General features: G+C 42.8%; 2 protein-coding genes across 2 annotated transcripts in view; one reads left to right on the top strand and one right to left on the bottom strand.

Moving 5' to 3' along the window:
* Positions 1-10,135, bottom strand: part of IMPACT (impact RWD domain protein) — a 52,796-nt gene extending 42,661 nt beyond the window's left edge. The window contains exons 1-2 of the mRNA XM_068237282.1: positions 9,795-10,135; positions 5,281-5,409 (exon numbers count right to left, since the gene is read on the bottom strand). Coding sequence (XP_068093383.1) covers positions 5,281-5,409; positions 9,795-9,884 — 219 coding nt within the window. The 5' untranslated portion in view covers positions 9,885-10,135. The remainder of the gene's footprint in view (positions 1-5,280; positions 5,410-9,794) is intronic.
* Positions 10,136-10,164: 29 nt separating this feature from the next.
* The window catches only part of OSBPL1A (oxysterol binding protein like 1A), a 253,225-nt gene continuing 247,957 nt past the window's right edge, over positions 10,165-15,432 (top strand). The window contains exon 1 of the mRNA XM_068237280.1: positions 10,165-10,322. The gene's annotated coding sequence lies outside the window, so the exon portion shown is untranslated. The remainder of the gene's footprint in view (positions 10,323-15,432) is intronic.

The raw sequence follows: 15,432 nt of genomic DNA, 5'->3' as shown, positions 1-15,432 counted from the left end.
ATGCGCAGAGAGTGCCCGGCAACGGGAGCGCGATCTAGGACGCGCTCCGTCGGGCCAGCGCAGACGTACTACTCCGGGTCATTGCGACCCGGAAGTAGTAAGAGCCACAGCCACATGACAGGTTGGGCAGCCGAACAGTTCGGCTGCAGTTGCGCTAACAGTTCGCCCAACTCTAGTCTTTATCTCTGACTTCATCCATGCCATAAGATCTTTAAACATAGTAGGGGTTTCCTCTTTAACCACTTTCTGAGTACAGGAATAACATAAGTTTTTTCCTGATGCAGTTGAAATTTTTGCTGTACATAAAGCACATTTCTTGTCTTTACGTTTTTGCTCCGTTTTTGGCAATTGCGCTGAAGAATGGCCTGATTCAGCTTTTGTTTCCTTTTCTTTAACCGGCTTGTCAGCTTTATCCAGTTTGGGCTACAAGCAAGAAAAAGAAAGGAACTATATTACTATCTATAATCATAGAGACCAGAAGTAATAAAGCCCACACTGTGGGACTACATCCCAAACCAGCACTGGAGCTCTGCTGTAACGATTGTGGAACTTTCCCCGTGATCAGCACACAACGCGTGCGCTGACACGGCGGAAATCCTCCACAAGCGTATAATTTGCAGGAACCCAGCAAAAGGTGCTACGCACCTGTAGAGGGAAATTCCTGTCGGCAGATGGCGCTGGGGAGTGCAGAGGAACCAATCCTCTGTACCTCCACAAGTGCCAGACAGGAATTGTACGAAGCGCAGAACGCAATCGCAAGAGAGGCGATTGCGAATGAGATTGAGCAAAGGGATAGGTTGTATGTGTGTGCGCCAATCCAGTCGCCACCCCGCGACCGCGCACACACAACAGCAGATCCGAAATAGGAACGCGATCGCGAGAGGTGCGATCGCCAGACGTGACACAAGGCAGATCAGAATAGAATACGAGGGTAGCAAAGGCACAGCAAATACAATAAGGAGATACGGAAAATAACAAACGCTAGCTAACCGCGAACACCGCACTCATTCGCAACAGTGCACGCGGTTATGCGCGATCTCCACGTGATAAGCACAATAGAGACAAGCACGCCTAACTAACCATTAACAGACAAACATGAAACAGAGGACGCAAGCGCTTGCTTAACGGTTACCTCACCGAGCCTGCAGCAAGCGCAGCGGACAAGACAGACACACGAAAACAGGGACAAACGAGAGATAGGATCCACAGCACTAGCGAAAAGTGGCTAGCGTGATCCAGGTACAGAGTAGCAGAACAGAAGGATCCCCAGTGCTAGCGAAAAGTAGCTAGCGCGATCCCAGGAAACAGAACAGAAGAGTTAGCTGGTAGCAACCGCTGCACCAGCTATACGCCAAGAACAGAGATCAGAACCATTTCCTGTCGACCACCATAGGGGCAGGACAATGGCAACAGGCAAGACAAGACAGAACAGGCAATACAGATAATACAACCTGACTGGGCTAGAAGGGGAGCCTAAAGCAACCCCCAGGAATTAACTATACTAGGTAGCAATGGCTGACACTCCAGCAGTGTCCATCAGGAACAGACCATGGAAAGGAAATGTCCAGCAAAGCATTCTGGGAGCAGAATGCTTTTATAGTGCCAGTCATCAAAAGAAGGCAGGTAAGGGATTTGCATGACTAATGTATGCAAATTCCTCAGCAACACAAGCTGCAAAACTGACAGAAGCTTTTCTTTCCAGAGTCCTGCAGCATGCAAATCAAAACAATGGTCAAAAAGCTGCCTGCCTGCACAGGCAGCTGAGCAAATCATCACATCTGCTCAGCAGATCCCTGCGGAGATGTGTCTGATCCTTCCATAGTAATTGAGAATAATGGAAAACAGACTGAGTTGATTTAAATATCTGCCTGGTTCCACCCAGAAAAGGTTTCCCCCCGCAGCAACAACCATGCACATAAGTTCCCTCCTGACCCTTAGCCTGGACTTACTTTGCCTGCCAGCAATGAAAGGGTTAATCTCTGGACGGCGTTCAGCATCCTGCCGCTTACCGCTGCATGCCGCCCCCACGCCTGTCCAGCTTCCGCTCTGCTTCCTAGAAGGGCGTGCCCAGGCTTCCTCCTGGTCACCTGACCCAGATGAGCCAATCCGACCTCCGCAACGCCGACCACTGCGCGCGCACTGCACGCACAGAATCTCGCCCCATAAGTCTCAGCGTCTTCTGAGGTCTGTAATTCCGGATCCGGCGTCCTCTCCCCACATCAATCCCGACTGGCTGGTGTATACACAGGGGGAACAGCCGCTCAGAGCCTGCCATCTGACATGGACTCTCCTGATCGATCCTCCTCCTTCCGTGGACAGGAATTAAACTGAATGTGAGTTCAATTAGGGAGATATATATATATATATATATATATATATATATATATATATATATGTATACTGCTGCAGGGTATGCTAATTTTTAACCTTCTCCTGTCCAATAGTATCTGGAGGGAATTTATCTCATATGGGTGCTGTCCTGGAGACGACCCTGGGAAAGGTAATTTCTAGTGCACTTTACGCATGAACAAATGTGTATCATATATATATATATATATATATATATATATATATATATATATATATATATATATATATATGTATAGATAGATAGATAGATAGATAGATAGATAGATAGATAGATAGATAGATAGTTTTAAATCGTACAAATTTTGTGATAGTGGTCCCTTAACATTGCATATATCTGGCACTAGTATGAGGGAAGGTATACCACTCACTATCACTAACATTATACTGTGCTCAATTAAGGCCGGATTTATACTTTTCCCGCCCTCTAGGCCAAGTATGTTAGGACTCCCCTTTCACGTGCGGCAGCCCCCCTCCCATTCCACATGCAGCTCGTTATTTTATGTGTAACATCCTATAGAGCCATATCAATCCCTGCCATGCACTGAAGAGGACCAAATGTCCGAAACAGGATGTCTGCATATGGGGTTGGTATGGCTCTGTAAAATGTTACGCTATAGGCTTGCTAGATACCAGCGATTCTCGATGCAAGCTTGGCTTCTGGGGCATAAAGAGATAATTTGCATATTCAGTAGCGGTGCATTATGGGTATCCAAAGATATTCACTTTAAGCTGAATTATCGCAAATTCCTTCTGTTTTAAGAAGGCAACCCACACTTATCCATGTACTGCAGCCCCTTTCTTTCATGTACAGCTCCCTTGTGCATCAGCTTCTCTTTTCCATGTGTTGTTCTCCATTTGCAGCCTCCTCTTTCATATGTAGCAACCCCTATTTCATGTCAAGGTGCCCCTATGGGCTGAAGCCGCCCAAGGCCTGGGCCTTTGTGACATTTCTAGAAATCTGGCTCTGTGCTCAATATTCTGCACTGTAACGTTTTATCCCTGGGATAAGTATACAGCAGAAAGAATTGTGTTGTGTAAGCTTATGCAGTGGCAGTCAGTGACTCACTTACTAAAGGAGATGCACAGGGAGTTGCAGTGATGTGAATTGGAGTTTACGTCAAGCAGCCAACAATGAACAAAGGAAATAAACAATAGGAATTGCTCTGCACACAGGTACACTTTACTGCAAACTCCAAAATGTTTTTTTCTCAATAAACCACAGAGTGAAACACTACGAGGTAAAGTCAGCATTATGATGACAGCATTGGGGTTTGCAATTTCTAAAACAGCAATAGCAGCCTCAATGGGCTCTATTCACAATCACACACGCGGTAAGGAATTTTTTTACCGCTACATTTTCTGTTGTTTTCTGCATGCGGGAACAATCCGTAAAAAAAATTGCGTAAATGCAAACTGCATAATCAGGTAGTAAACATGTGGAAACCATGCAGGGAAAAAGTCGCATAAAAAAAAGTCCAGCAAACACAGTGCTCAAGGCTCCAGACTCCATTTAAGTCAATGGGAAGCAAAATATATCACCAAGTACTTGTAGGTGATATAAAATCGGTACTTAAAGGGGAACTTTAACCTAAACAAACATACTGTCATTAAGTTACATTAGTTATGTTAATTACATTAGATAGGGTGGGTTAGAGATTATATTACCTATTTTAAAAGAACAAGCAAAGGTTTGTGATTTCATGGGGGCAGCCATCTTTTTCATGGGGGCAGCCATCTTTTTGGTTGAAAGGAGGTGACAGGGAGCATGAGACACAGTTCCAACTGTTCTGTGTCTTGATCACCCCTCCCAGCTGCGTGCGCTAGGCTTCAAATCTCAAATTCAAAATTAAAAAAAATTACACCAAAACAGCAGAAGGAGAACAACAACATCAGAAATCTCATCATGCTTTGCACAGCATCAGGGGAAAAATGCCCAGGCAGTTTTCTTCTGTGCAGCTAAAAAGGAGGCTTAGATAAGAAAAACAAGTTCTGATGCTGTGAAAAGGTTAAAGAAACACCAAGCCTTTTCAGTGCTGCTGAGTAGATTTTTAGTCTGGAGTTCACTTTAAGTTAGAAATAATGCGCCCCTTGTTTGTGAATTTTTTATTTTTTTTTATTTTTTTGTGGTAATTACCGACTTCTGCGGACATTTTTCCGCAATATTTACCAATGTGTACAATTTTACGCATGTGGTTAAAAAAATGCATACAATTTTGTGAATGTCAATATGGTCTTATATCAGTCGGGAATTTGCCGCAAGTGCATTTCCGCATGTGGAAAATGATTGTGAATAGAGCCCATTGTGTCTATTCTCACAAGTGTGTTTATGCCAGAGGCATTGCAATATTTCTATTCTCTTCCTACAGCCTTGAAAACCAGCAATTACTGTGAGAAAAACTAGAAAAGAGGAAACACTAAGTAGCTGCACGTTGAGTCAAAGCATGCGAGTGCTGCATTATATATACACACACACACTTGCTCTAGTCACTGCACTCTGTACTAAGCTATCTGTAAAGCAGCCCATACACTCAGCCGATTTTCTGGCCGACCGATCGATCAATCGATCGATTGCAAATCGGTTGGCCAATCGACCGATCGACGGCCGATTTCGATCGATTTCCATCGAACTTGCAGGGTGGAAAATTTAGGTCGATCTGATGAGATTGCTTATCAGTTTGCATTGGCCTTAATGGAAATCTGATGGCAAAAAAATGCCATCAGATCGAATTTCAATAGATTTCAAACTGAAATCTATTGGAATTCTATCCTGGTAAAAAATGTTCTAAAAACGCATCAGATAGATCATCAGATGCATTTCTTATCTATCTGCTGCCAATCTGACGAGTGTATGGGCACCTTTATAAGTGGTTACTGCAATGTAAGATGCAGACTAAAAAAAGTTCACCTTACCTGCAGACACAGTGTCCATTCTGGCTCGTCTGATGAGTTGGAGATTTTTATACAAAATATTCTTTCTGCTTCATCTATGGCACACCAATCATCACCATAAATAGAGGATAAAGCTTCAATCTCATCAATCTAAAATTAGACAAAAAGGCACCATTAACCACTTAAAGAGAAACTCCGACCAAGAATTGAACTTTATCCCAATCAGTAGCTGATACCCACTTTTACATGAAAAATATAATGATTTTCACAAACAGACCATCAGGGGGCGCTGTATGACTGATTTTGTGCTGAAACCCCTCCCACAAGAGGCTCTGGTACCATACGGTACTCTGGGCAAACTGCCACAATGTAACAATGACACACACAGGAAATGGCTGTTTATAGCTGTCTGTTAAAGCCAGAACAGCTACATAATCTGCCCACAGTAACAATGTCACCATGTAATACATGTCAGAATGTGAATCTGGGAGAGGAAAGATTTTACGAGCAAACTCTGACTAAATCATGTATACATAATTATTGTAAAAATTAAGCACCTTTTTATATTAAATTATTTTCACTGGAGTTCCTCTTTAAGCCTATCTGGGCGGATATATACATCCAGTGTAGTTATGGAGAGTACACAACCAGTTTGTTACTAAATGAGGCATATGTGGTATTATTTTAACCGTGAAGAGTTGTAGAATACATTTTGTTGTGTCTTAAGCCTAATCTAGACGGAGCGATCCGGCGGCTCGATTAGCCGCCGGATCGCCTCTTCCGCATCCCCGTGCGTACCCGCTGCGTCCCCGCTCGTCCACGCGTGCGTCGGATTCGATACCCGCCCGGCCCCGCTTATCTTCTGCTCGATTCCTCGCTACTGTCCGCCCGCGGGGAATCAAGTGGCAGCGAAATTGGACCTGTCGGATCTTATCAATCGAGCCGCATCAGCAGCTCGATTGATAAGTAACATCGCTCCGTGTGTACCTAGCTTTAAAGCTTGGACACACGTCACATAAAAAATGGGTAGGGAGAAACTCAATCCAACATAAAAAAGTAAATTTCAAAATTATGATCAAACTTGGGAAAGTCTTAGCAAAACTACAAGAGACGTATGTGGTAACATTTTAACCCTGATAAGTTGTAGAATAGAGTTTAGAAAGTTTTAGGGTTGAGGCCCATGTCTGGCCCATTACTGTTATTTTTGCAAATAAGGTTTTGTAATTATTGATAGTGTACAATGAGAAAAAAAGGCACCTTTATTTTCAGATACAATATTGTCACCATACATTGTGGGTTTAACTTATAGTTAGCACTGTTTATTGTAAAGCTATAATGGATGTAAATTGAGAAATAGTGTGTTTTTTCAATTTTTTACCTTAATTTCCCTATAAAATGCATAGAAAATAAGGTATTTACTTAACAAAATGTTAACACACTAAAAGCCTAATTTGTCCTGAAAAAACAATATATAGATCATTTAGCTGTGATAAGGAGTAATAAAGTTATTGGCTAATGAATGGGAGCAGTGCTGATATGCGAAAATTGCTCTCATCCTGAAGTGGTTAAAAACACAGCACCTCTATCACATACTTGAAGAACAATATAGGGTGTGACCCTATAAAGACAAGACAAATAACATTTGTTTTTCACTTTTCTCCTGGTGGACTCAAACGCCAGACCTGCAGCCACTAGGACTCGCTCTATAGGCAGTAGCAGTGTTAGTCTTGTGCAAGGATTCCTTACTGAATAGGTGCTGGCTTACTGAACAGGAAGATCCGAGATTTGAACCTAGGTTTCCTCTGTCACAGGCAGAGCCCTTAATGAGGAACTCCAGTGAAAATAAAGTAATGAACAAAAGTGCTTAATTTTTACAATAATTATGTATAAATATTTTAGTCACGGTTTGCCCATTGTAAAATCTTTCCTCTCCCTGAGCTGCTGCTTGCTTTATTGGCAGTTGGAAACAGCTGTTATTTCCTGCAATGCAACAAGGCTCCAACAGTGTGATGTCATCACCATGGTCCTGACATCACACTGTGGGAGGGGTTCAAACACAACATCAGCCATACAGAGCCCCCTGATGATCCGTTTGAGAAAAGGAAAATATTTCTCATGGGAAAGGGGGTATCAGCTGCTGATTGGAATGAAGTTTAATCCTTGATCTCGGTTTCTGTTTAACCAGTACACTATCCAGCTACAAAGAATACCACAAGTTGCTCTTTGCTGTGATGAACAAATGCCAATTTGTTTGGGCTAAGTACTAAGGGAGGAAGATCCGTTAAGTCTGAAACAGTCTTCATGCTTATGCACTGTTTGGGTCAACTTCTAAAGGTGGTTACCAATCTTTTTTGTCCAATCTTACCATTTCTATGTAATATAATGGACTGCTTAAAGTATCCATTCGATATACAGTATTTTCACTGTTTACCTTTCTATAACATAGATTTGGTAAGATTGGACCAAAAAGTGGATCATTAGTGGCCACTGTAAGGCTTGGTTCACACATAAAAAGGTGTCCAGTCCTTTCCTGTCAGTTTTTGACAGTTGGCATCAGTTTGCATGGCTTTGTTCACACATAAATCTGTACATTTCTGGTCCGGTCCAGTCCAGTCCTGTCAGTTTTGTATGTGTTCCTATTAGTGTGTTCACACATAAAAGGTGTACATTTCTGCTCCAGTTAGGTAAAACTGATAGAAAACTATAGAAAACGAATGCAAAACTGACAGGACAAGACAGCACTGGACCAGACCGGAAATGTGCAGATTTATGTCTGAGCCAGGCCTAAGGAAAAAAAAAAATCCAAATATGCTCATAGAAGTTCTCATCTCCCTGTATCGATATCACCTTCTGATTCTGATGTCCTTCCTGAAATAACCATCAATGAAGCTACACCAATAAACCAGTGTCCTCAAACGCATCATACGCACTGCTTCAAAAGAACATGAAGTGATAGGGATATAGAGGCTGACATAGTTATTCGATTTTAACCAATGTACATTGCCTTGCTATCCTGCTAACTCTCTATGTCTAAAGGTGGTCACTAACGATACAATTTGCTGAACAATCTTTTACGAACGATTATTCATATGAACGATCAAAAATGATCTTTTGGTACTACTAATAGACAAAAATGTCCTAACCAATCCAATCAGATTGATAGTATCGAACCAAAATCAGATCAATTTCATTAATCTGATTGGATTGGTTAGGAGATTTTTGTCCGTTAGCAGTCCCAAACCTTCATTTCCGATCATTCATACAAATAATCATTCGGAAACAATCGTTGATTGAATTGTATCGTTAGTGGCCACCGTTATACTTTTAGCCATAGACCCTTAACAAGGATAGTTCTGACTGTAGTTTAACTGGATTAGATACATGCTTCAGATACCATGTGATTTAGATACCATTAGTGCCAGAATGATCAGAAGGCAACTTGTATTGTTTTAAAGAAAAAAAATATGGCAGCCTCCATATACCTCTCACTTCATGTTCCCTTTAAGGGTAACTCTGATTTTGCTTTCTTGGCACCGAATGGTCGCTGCTCACCTGGTGTTAGTACTGGTAAAATTGCCATGTACTGCCAGTGCCAGCAGCAGCTAGAACTGTGCCAGGAGAAGTAAGGGCTCGTTCACACTAGTGGCGTTTTTTTGCATTTTTAAACACAGGCGATTTGTGCAAATCTCCCTAAAAGCGCTTACATTATGTTTTCCAATGAGATAGTACTCATTGGGGCGTTCCATTTGCTTGCCACTGACAAAAGCGCTGCATGTACCATTTTCAGGGTGATTTGCCCTGAATGGAAGGTAAAGAAAAAACACAAACAGTCACAAAATCACTTTGTGCAGCGATTGCGTGAGTTTTTAAGAATACATTGTACTTCCATTGTAACGATTAGCGATAAACGTAAACGCGTTACATGCAGCGTTTTGGCAGTGATTCTTTAGCAATCACGATTAGCATGTATAGAACCGCTAATCGCGATCGCTCCCAAAACACTGCACTGTCCAGTGATTTTTCTACGTTAAGCGCAGAAAATTTGCTCCTGCAAAACGTTAGCGGTAAAAGCTAGCGTTTTGCAATTTTAGGTGTGAACACGGCCTAAACATGCCTAGAATCGCTCTGGAAAACCGCTTCAAAAACCGCTAGCGTTTGCAGATCCGCTAGCGGTTTTTGGTGTGCACTGGCTCTTAAAAAAAGGTTGGGAACCACAGCCATAAAGTGAAAGGCTTTCATAATGTTAAGAAACACTGATTAGATAATGTAGTAATCAAAGCTGAATCTATGAAACGTTGCTGCATTTCTGCAGTGTATACAATGAGTCTGTGAAACAGACCTGATAAACTTCTCCTATGATGGCAGCGAATGTAAGCATTGTGCCTGTATATAATATATGCAACCTCCTTGAACAGACTACAAGTAAAAGACGCTGTAGCTAGGCTGTTCTAATAAGACCATGTCCATAATATATCTGCAGCGGTAATGTAAAAGAAAGTGACACGCTGGACTTCCCAGCCAGGCTTTACACTCACTTGACTCTGCAAGTTTTCCTCTTCCGTGTCAGCCATGGATTGCAACCATTTCCTGTACTGCAGTGCCAACATCTTACCACTAGATGGCATAACTCACAAAGCATAGCTGAGTACATAACGTTACTTTTGTGTCTGAATGGTAGAAGTGGGAGTCTGGCTTGAATAATAGAATTCTGTACTGCAAATGTAAAGAAAAGAGAACACAACTAGCTGTAGTGGCTGCCGTTCGCATGAGCACTGTAGACATATGACTAGTATCACAGGCACTCATCAGTCACATGATGCAGCCATAGCACAGCTGTGGTACTGGAGCTGCTGCCTGTGTTTACTCTCACCTCCCTCAGCTGCTATTGGGGAAATGAACAGGAAGTGTACAGATAACAGGAGCCATGTGTGAGGAGGAGGCTCAGCTGACAGCCATCCCTCTCCACTCCTCCCCAGCCCTCATCCCTGCTTCAGGACTGCGTTTGTGTGTAATATAACGGGTGATATAGAGAGATTGCCAGAGGGGAGCATTGCATGCATCTGGTAAGTGCTGAGCCCTGGAGGATGATATTGTCACCTGATAGATGCTCACCACCATTGTATGTGCACAGGACAAAAGCAGCAGTGGTTTTCCCTTTTTTTTTATCAGGAATCAGAGGCATTTTTTATTTTGCTTATGGCTCCCCTAACATTTGCCAACTTAGAATAATGCTTTTCTAGCTATATGTTTTTATTTGTTACAAATGTTAGTTGCTTTCCCATAGACCTCACTTTCCCCTGTCATGTGACTAATTCATGCAGACACCTGACAGTCACTCGAAATGTTGCTGAATGGTGTATCTAATGTGTTGTGTCCAGTCAGGAGGAAGTAATAACTGAAATGTATCTTGATGCTGTCAGTTTCCAACAGCCAAATTTATCCAACACTGGTAGAAGGACTTCTAGCTTGTCATAAACACAAACCTTTTTATTTTTTTTTACTGGCAAGTAAGATTACTCTGATTGAATCTGCCAATTATCTATGACACAATAGATCCACATCAAACTGAATCTGCCAATTATCTATGACACAATGATCCACATCAAACTGAATCTGCCAATTATCTATGACACAATGATCCACATCAAACATAATGATCGAGTCGTCTCAGACTGGACAATGAATTTCAATCGATCAGATGTGGTACTTGAACGACGGCTTATAGCATTGCACTGTATCAAACAGTGTCACGCTGCAGATGCATAGATTTTCAATAGCGTTCAAGGAGAAATCTGTTGGCCATTATTTTGGCTTGCAGTGTATGGGGAGATTTGACCCCTCTCTGATCAGATTCATATCAGAAAAAGATTGATCTATTTGCCACATTGGGTAGCAATCTCAACGTGTATGGCCACCTTTACTATGCCAGTTGTGCACAAGCAACTAGCTTGCTGCATGTATATTCTTAACATCTTCCACTTGTTTTGGATATGTCTGCAACTCTTCAATCAAAAAACAAACAAAAAAAAAACACTGAGCTACAAATGGCTTCTTGGTGAGTCTATGGGGAAAAGCTGTACCTTTCCTTTGCTATGGGAGTCTCTGTGTAGACCAGCAGTTTGGCCACAGGAGTATTGCAGTTTTCCTGAATGCAGCATGTTCTGCTGTGTTTGGGAAACTGTGGTATAAGCTGAGTGAGTTCACATATTGGCCCATATACAATGAACTGTTCTGATTGTTCTAATGGGAGATGTTTTCACACAATTAGGGCTTGTTGACACTATGAGCGTTTGCATATTTTTTTTGTAAGCGCTGGTGATTTTAGAAATCACCCTAAAAGCGCTAGTGCAATGATTCCCTATGATATTGTTTCACATATTAGCAGTTTGATTGCGATTCGCTTTCAAAAGTGCTGCCTGTACCATTTTCTGAGCTCTTTGGCTCAATGGAAAGTATAGGGAAATCGCAAATTGCTTGAAGAAGTGCTTTGTATATTGATTTCCCGAGTGCTTCTATGAATACATTGTATTTATTCATTTCCGGGTGAAAGAGTTCACTTCCTGACTGACATCAGGAGGTGAAAAAACAAATTGCTCTGCAATAGCGCTTAGAAAAGCGCTTCTCAAAGTGCAGGGAAAAGTGCTGACAAAACTCTCAAATCGCTCAGCGCTTGCGATGGCGATTTGAAATGTGAACATAGCCTAAAACATGTTTTTTAAGGACAACTAAAATGCGAGGACTCTGGAGGCTGCTATATTACCTTTTTTTAAACAATACCAGTTGCCTGGCACCTTTCTGATCTTTCATGCATCAGTAGTGTCTGAATCACATACAGTAGAATCTCAATATAGTAAACTCTGATATAGTAAACCTCTGAATATAGTAAACTCTGTCCTCAGGTCCCAGCAAATGCACCTGTATGTATATGTAATGCATGACAAATTCTGATATAGTAAACTTCTGATGTAGACAACTACGTGCCCTGGTCCCTTGGAGTTTACTATAAAGGGATTCTACTGTACCTGAAACAAGCATGTGGCAGATGCACTCAAACATCTTATCTGCATGCTTGTTCAGGGTCTATGGCTAAAAGTATTAGAATAAGAGGATCAGCAGTAGGGACCATAAATGAGCTGCAAATATTTACAAGTTCATGCGGGACTATGTAAATTTTGTATGCAAATATATGTGGCTTGAAAGTGGACCAATCAAGTTACACCAAGTAAGGCCCAGTGCACACCAAAACCGCTAGCAGATCCGCAATACGCTAGCGGTTTTGGGAGCTGATTTCAGAGCGATTCTAGGTATGTTTAGAGAGGTTTTCTAAACATACCTAGCGGTTTTGCGTGCGTTTTTGTGTAGCAGATTTCACATATTGTTACAGTAAAAGCTGTTACTGAACAGCTACTGTAACAAAAATGCCTGGCAAACCGCTCTGAACTAGCGTTTTTCAGAGCGGTTTGCATTTTTCCTATACTTTACATTGAGGACGAAACGCTTCCGAAAACCGCAAACGTGCAGCAGGAGGCGCGTTTGCGGCTTGGCAAAAACCGCAAACCGCCGGTGTGCACCATCCCATTGCAATACATTAGACAAGCGTTTTTAGAGGCGGATGCGGCCGGCGGATCGCTCCAAAAACCGCTCGGTGTGCACTGGGCCGTACAGATTGATTTTGACTTTTAAGCTGCATATATTTGCATACAAAATGTACATAATTCGGCATGAACTCGGAAATATTTGCATCTCATTGATCATCCCTAATCAGCAGAACTACCAGGCAATTTGCATTGTTTAAAAGGAATTAAATATGGCAGTCTCCATATCACTCTCACTTCAGTCATCCTTTAAAGAAGTTCTGTAGGGGAGGGGGGAGAGGGGGGGGGGGCTGAGGATAAAAACCACCATTTACCTGGGGCTTCTATTAGCCCCCTGTAGCAGTAATGTCCCACACCGTCCTCCTCCGATCCGCCCTGCCCCGGTCTAGTGCGGCATGCCGTCCAACTGCGGCTGCGCTGCCGTGGCCGCGCGCCTGCTCGCTCCCACCCGCATCATTGGAAGCTTACTACGCAGGCGCAGTACAAGAAAACTTTGTACTGCGCCTGCGCAGTAAGCTTCCAATGACGCAAGCGGCAGCGCGCATTATTCGTCTTCAGACGAATAATTGCCCGGTGCTGGTGGCGGGGAATGGCGGATCGGAGGAGGACGGCGTGGGATATTACTGCTACATGGGGCAGATAGAAGCCTCAGGTAGGTGGCAGTTTTTATCCTCAATACATACACGTCGCAGACACCCCCCCCCCCCCCCCCCACCACCACAGAACCCCTTTAACTACTAAGGACCAAGCTAATTGAAATCTACGCCCTGTTTTGGTGGTCACCTGGCTGGCAGGGCGAAGTTTTTCATTAGCTGCCACTGCGCGCATCTGCTGTTTCTGCCGATCTCGCCGCTTAATCCCCGCCGTCTGTCACCGCAGCTCACTGCAGAGCTCTGTGAGCGGGTCAGGGGCTGCTTTCATTGGCTCCTGGCCCGGTCTTTCAATGTAAGCTGCTCCCATTGGCTTACATTGAAAGACAGGGTCAAGAGCCAATGAAAGCAGCTCCTGACCGGCTCACAGGAACTCTGCCGTCATAGAGATGGCAGAGTGGGTGGCCCAGGATCCCGACGTACGGCGGTTGCGACGTGTATGTGCGGGGATTCGTTGGGATTCTGCCGTTTCTGTACCAGCGGTCTCTAGTCCTTAAGGGGGCAGAGACCGCTGGTACTTAAAGGGGAACGTCAGCCTAAACAAACGTACTGTCATTAAGTTACATTAGTTATGTTAATTAAAATAGGTAATATAATCTCTTAACCACCCTGTTTTAAAATAAAAGGCAAATGTTCGTGATTTCATGGGGGCAGCCATCTTTGTCATGGGGACAGCCATCTTTTTGGTTGAAAGGAGGTGACCGGGAGCATGAGACACAGTTCCAACTGTCCTGTGTCCTGATCACCCCTCCCAGCTGCATGCGCTAGGTCAAATCTTAAATTCAAAATGTTAAAAAAAAAATTTGCACCAAAACAGCAGAACGAGAATAACACCACCAGAAATCCCATAATGCTTTGCTCAGCCCCAGGGGAAAAATGCCCGAGCAGTTTTCTTCTGTGCAGATAAAAATGAAGCTTGGGTAAGAAAAACAAAGTTCTGATGCTGCAAAACTGTTAAAGAAACACCAAGCCTTTTCAGTGCTGCTGAGTAGATTTTTAGTCTGGAGGTTCACTTTAAGTGGTTGAGCCCCCAGCAAATACTTAAATTAGTCTGATAATGTTTATTTACATTTTCAACTAGGTGTGTAAAAAATATTTTGTAAATAATCTTCTTGGATAAAAGTTGGATAAAAATTGAACAGTGACCATTGTAATGAAAATATCTTTATCTGGCACTTCTATCCCTGCATGGATCTATTAAATATTGATCTGCTGTGTGTGGTAGGAATCAATTTCCTCTAAACAGATTCCTTTCTGAAAGGAATTGATTGTTTCGAAGCATTGGGTAAAAACCTATGTGTATGGCCAGCTTCACTCTTTATCTGGGCTGAGATTGCTATGCTGACTTCTTGTGTTTAATGCCTGGACAGCTGACAGACTACTGTTCAATTCAGTCTCCTATCTATCTATCTATCTATCTATCTATCTATCTATCATCTCATTATCACACATGAAGGGTAGAGTAATGCTGGGAACACACGATACGTTTTTCCCGTTCGATCCTCCGCTCGATTCACCACTTGATTCTCTTATCTTCCGCTCGTTTTTCTGATCTTTTTCCATTCACTTCTATGAGGAATCAAGCGGTAAAACAATCTAGAGGAATATCGGACATGACGGAATTTATCAATAGAACGCGCATCTATCTAATGAAAAAACGTAACTTGTGTTCCCAGCACTAGGAGGAGGTGCAAGCCAGGCCAGTCATTTCCTGTGAACACAGTGCTGGCCCTGCTCATCTCCTCCCCTGTGCTCCACAGGAGGAAGCAGAAGGCAGAGGTGTGTGTGAGGTCAGGTAGTGGCAGTTCTATACTAGGCAAGTAGATCTCTAGGTCATGTGACTTTTCTAAAGGAAATGTCTTTGGAAGTATGAAGATAAATAATGGGATAGGAGATAGTTCCATAGCATTTCAAAGTGTACCTGAGGC

The sequence above is a fragment of the Hyperolius riggenbachi genome, chromosome 5 (genome assembly GCF_040937935.1).
Source record: "Hyperolius riggenbachi isolate aHypRig1 chromosome 5, aHypRig1.pri, whole genome shotgun sequence".
NCBI classification, from domain to species: domain Eukaryota; kingdom Metazoa; phylum Chordata; class Amphibia; order Anura; family Hyperoliidae; genus Hyperolius; species Hyperolius riggenbachi.
The sequence above is the reverse complement of the archived record's forward strand: the minus strand, read 5'-3'. Positions and strand labels throughout refer to the sequence as shown.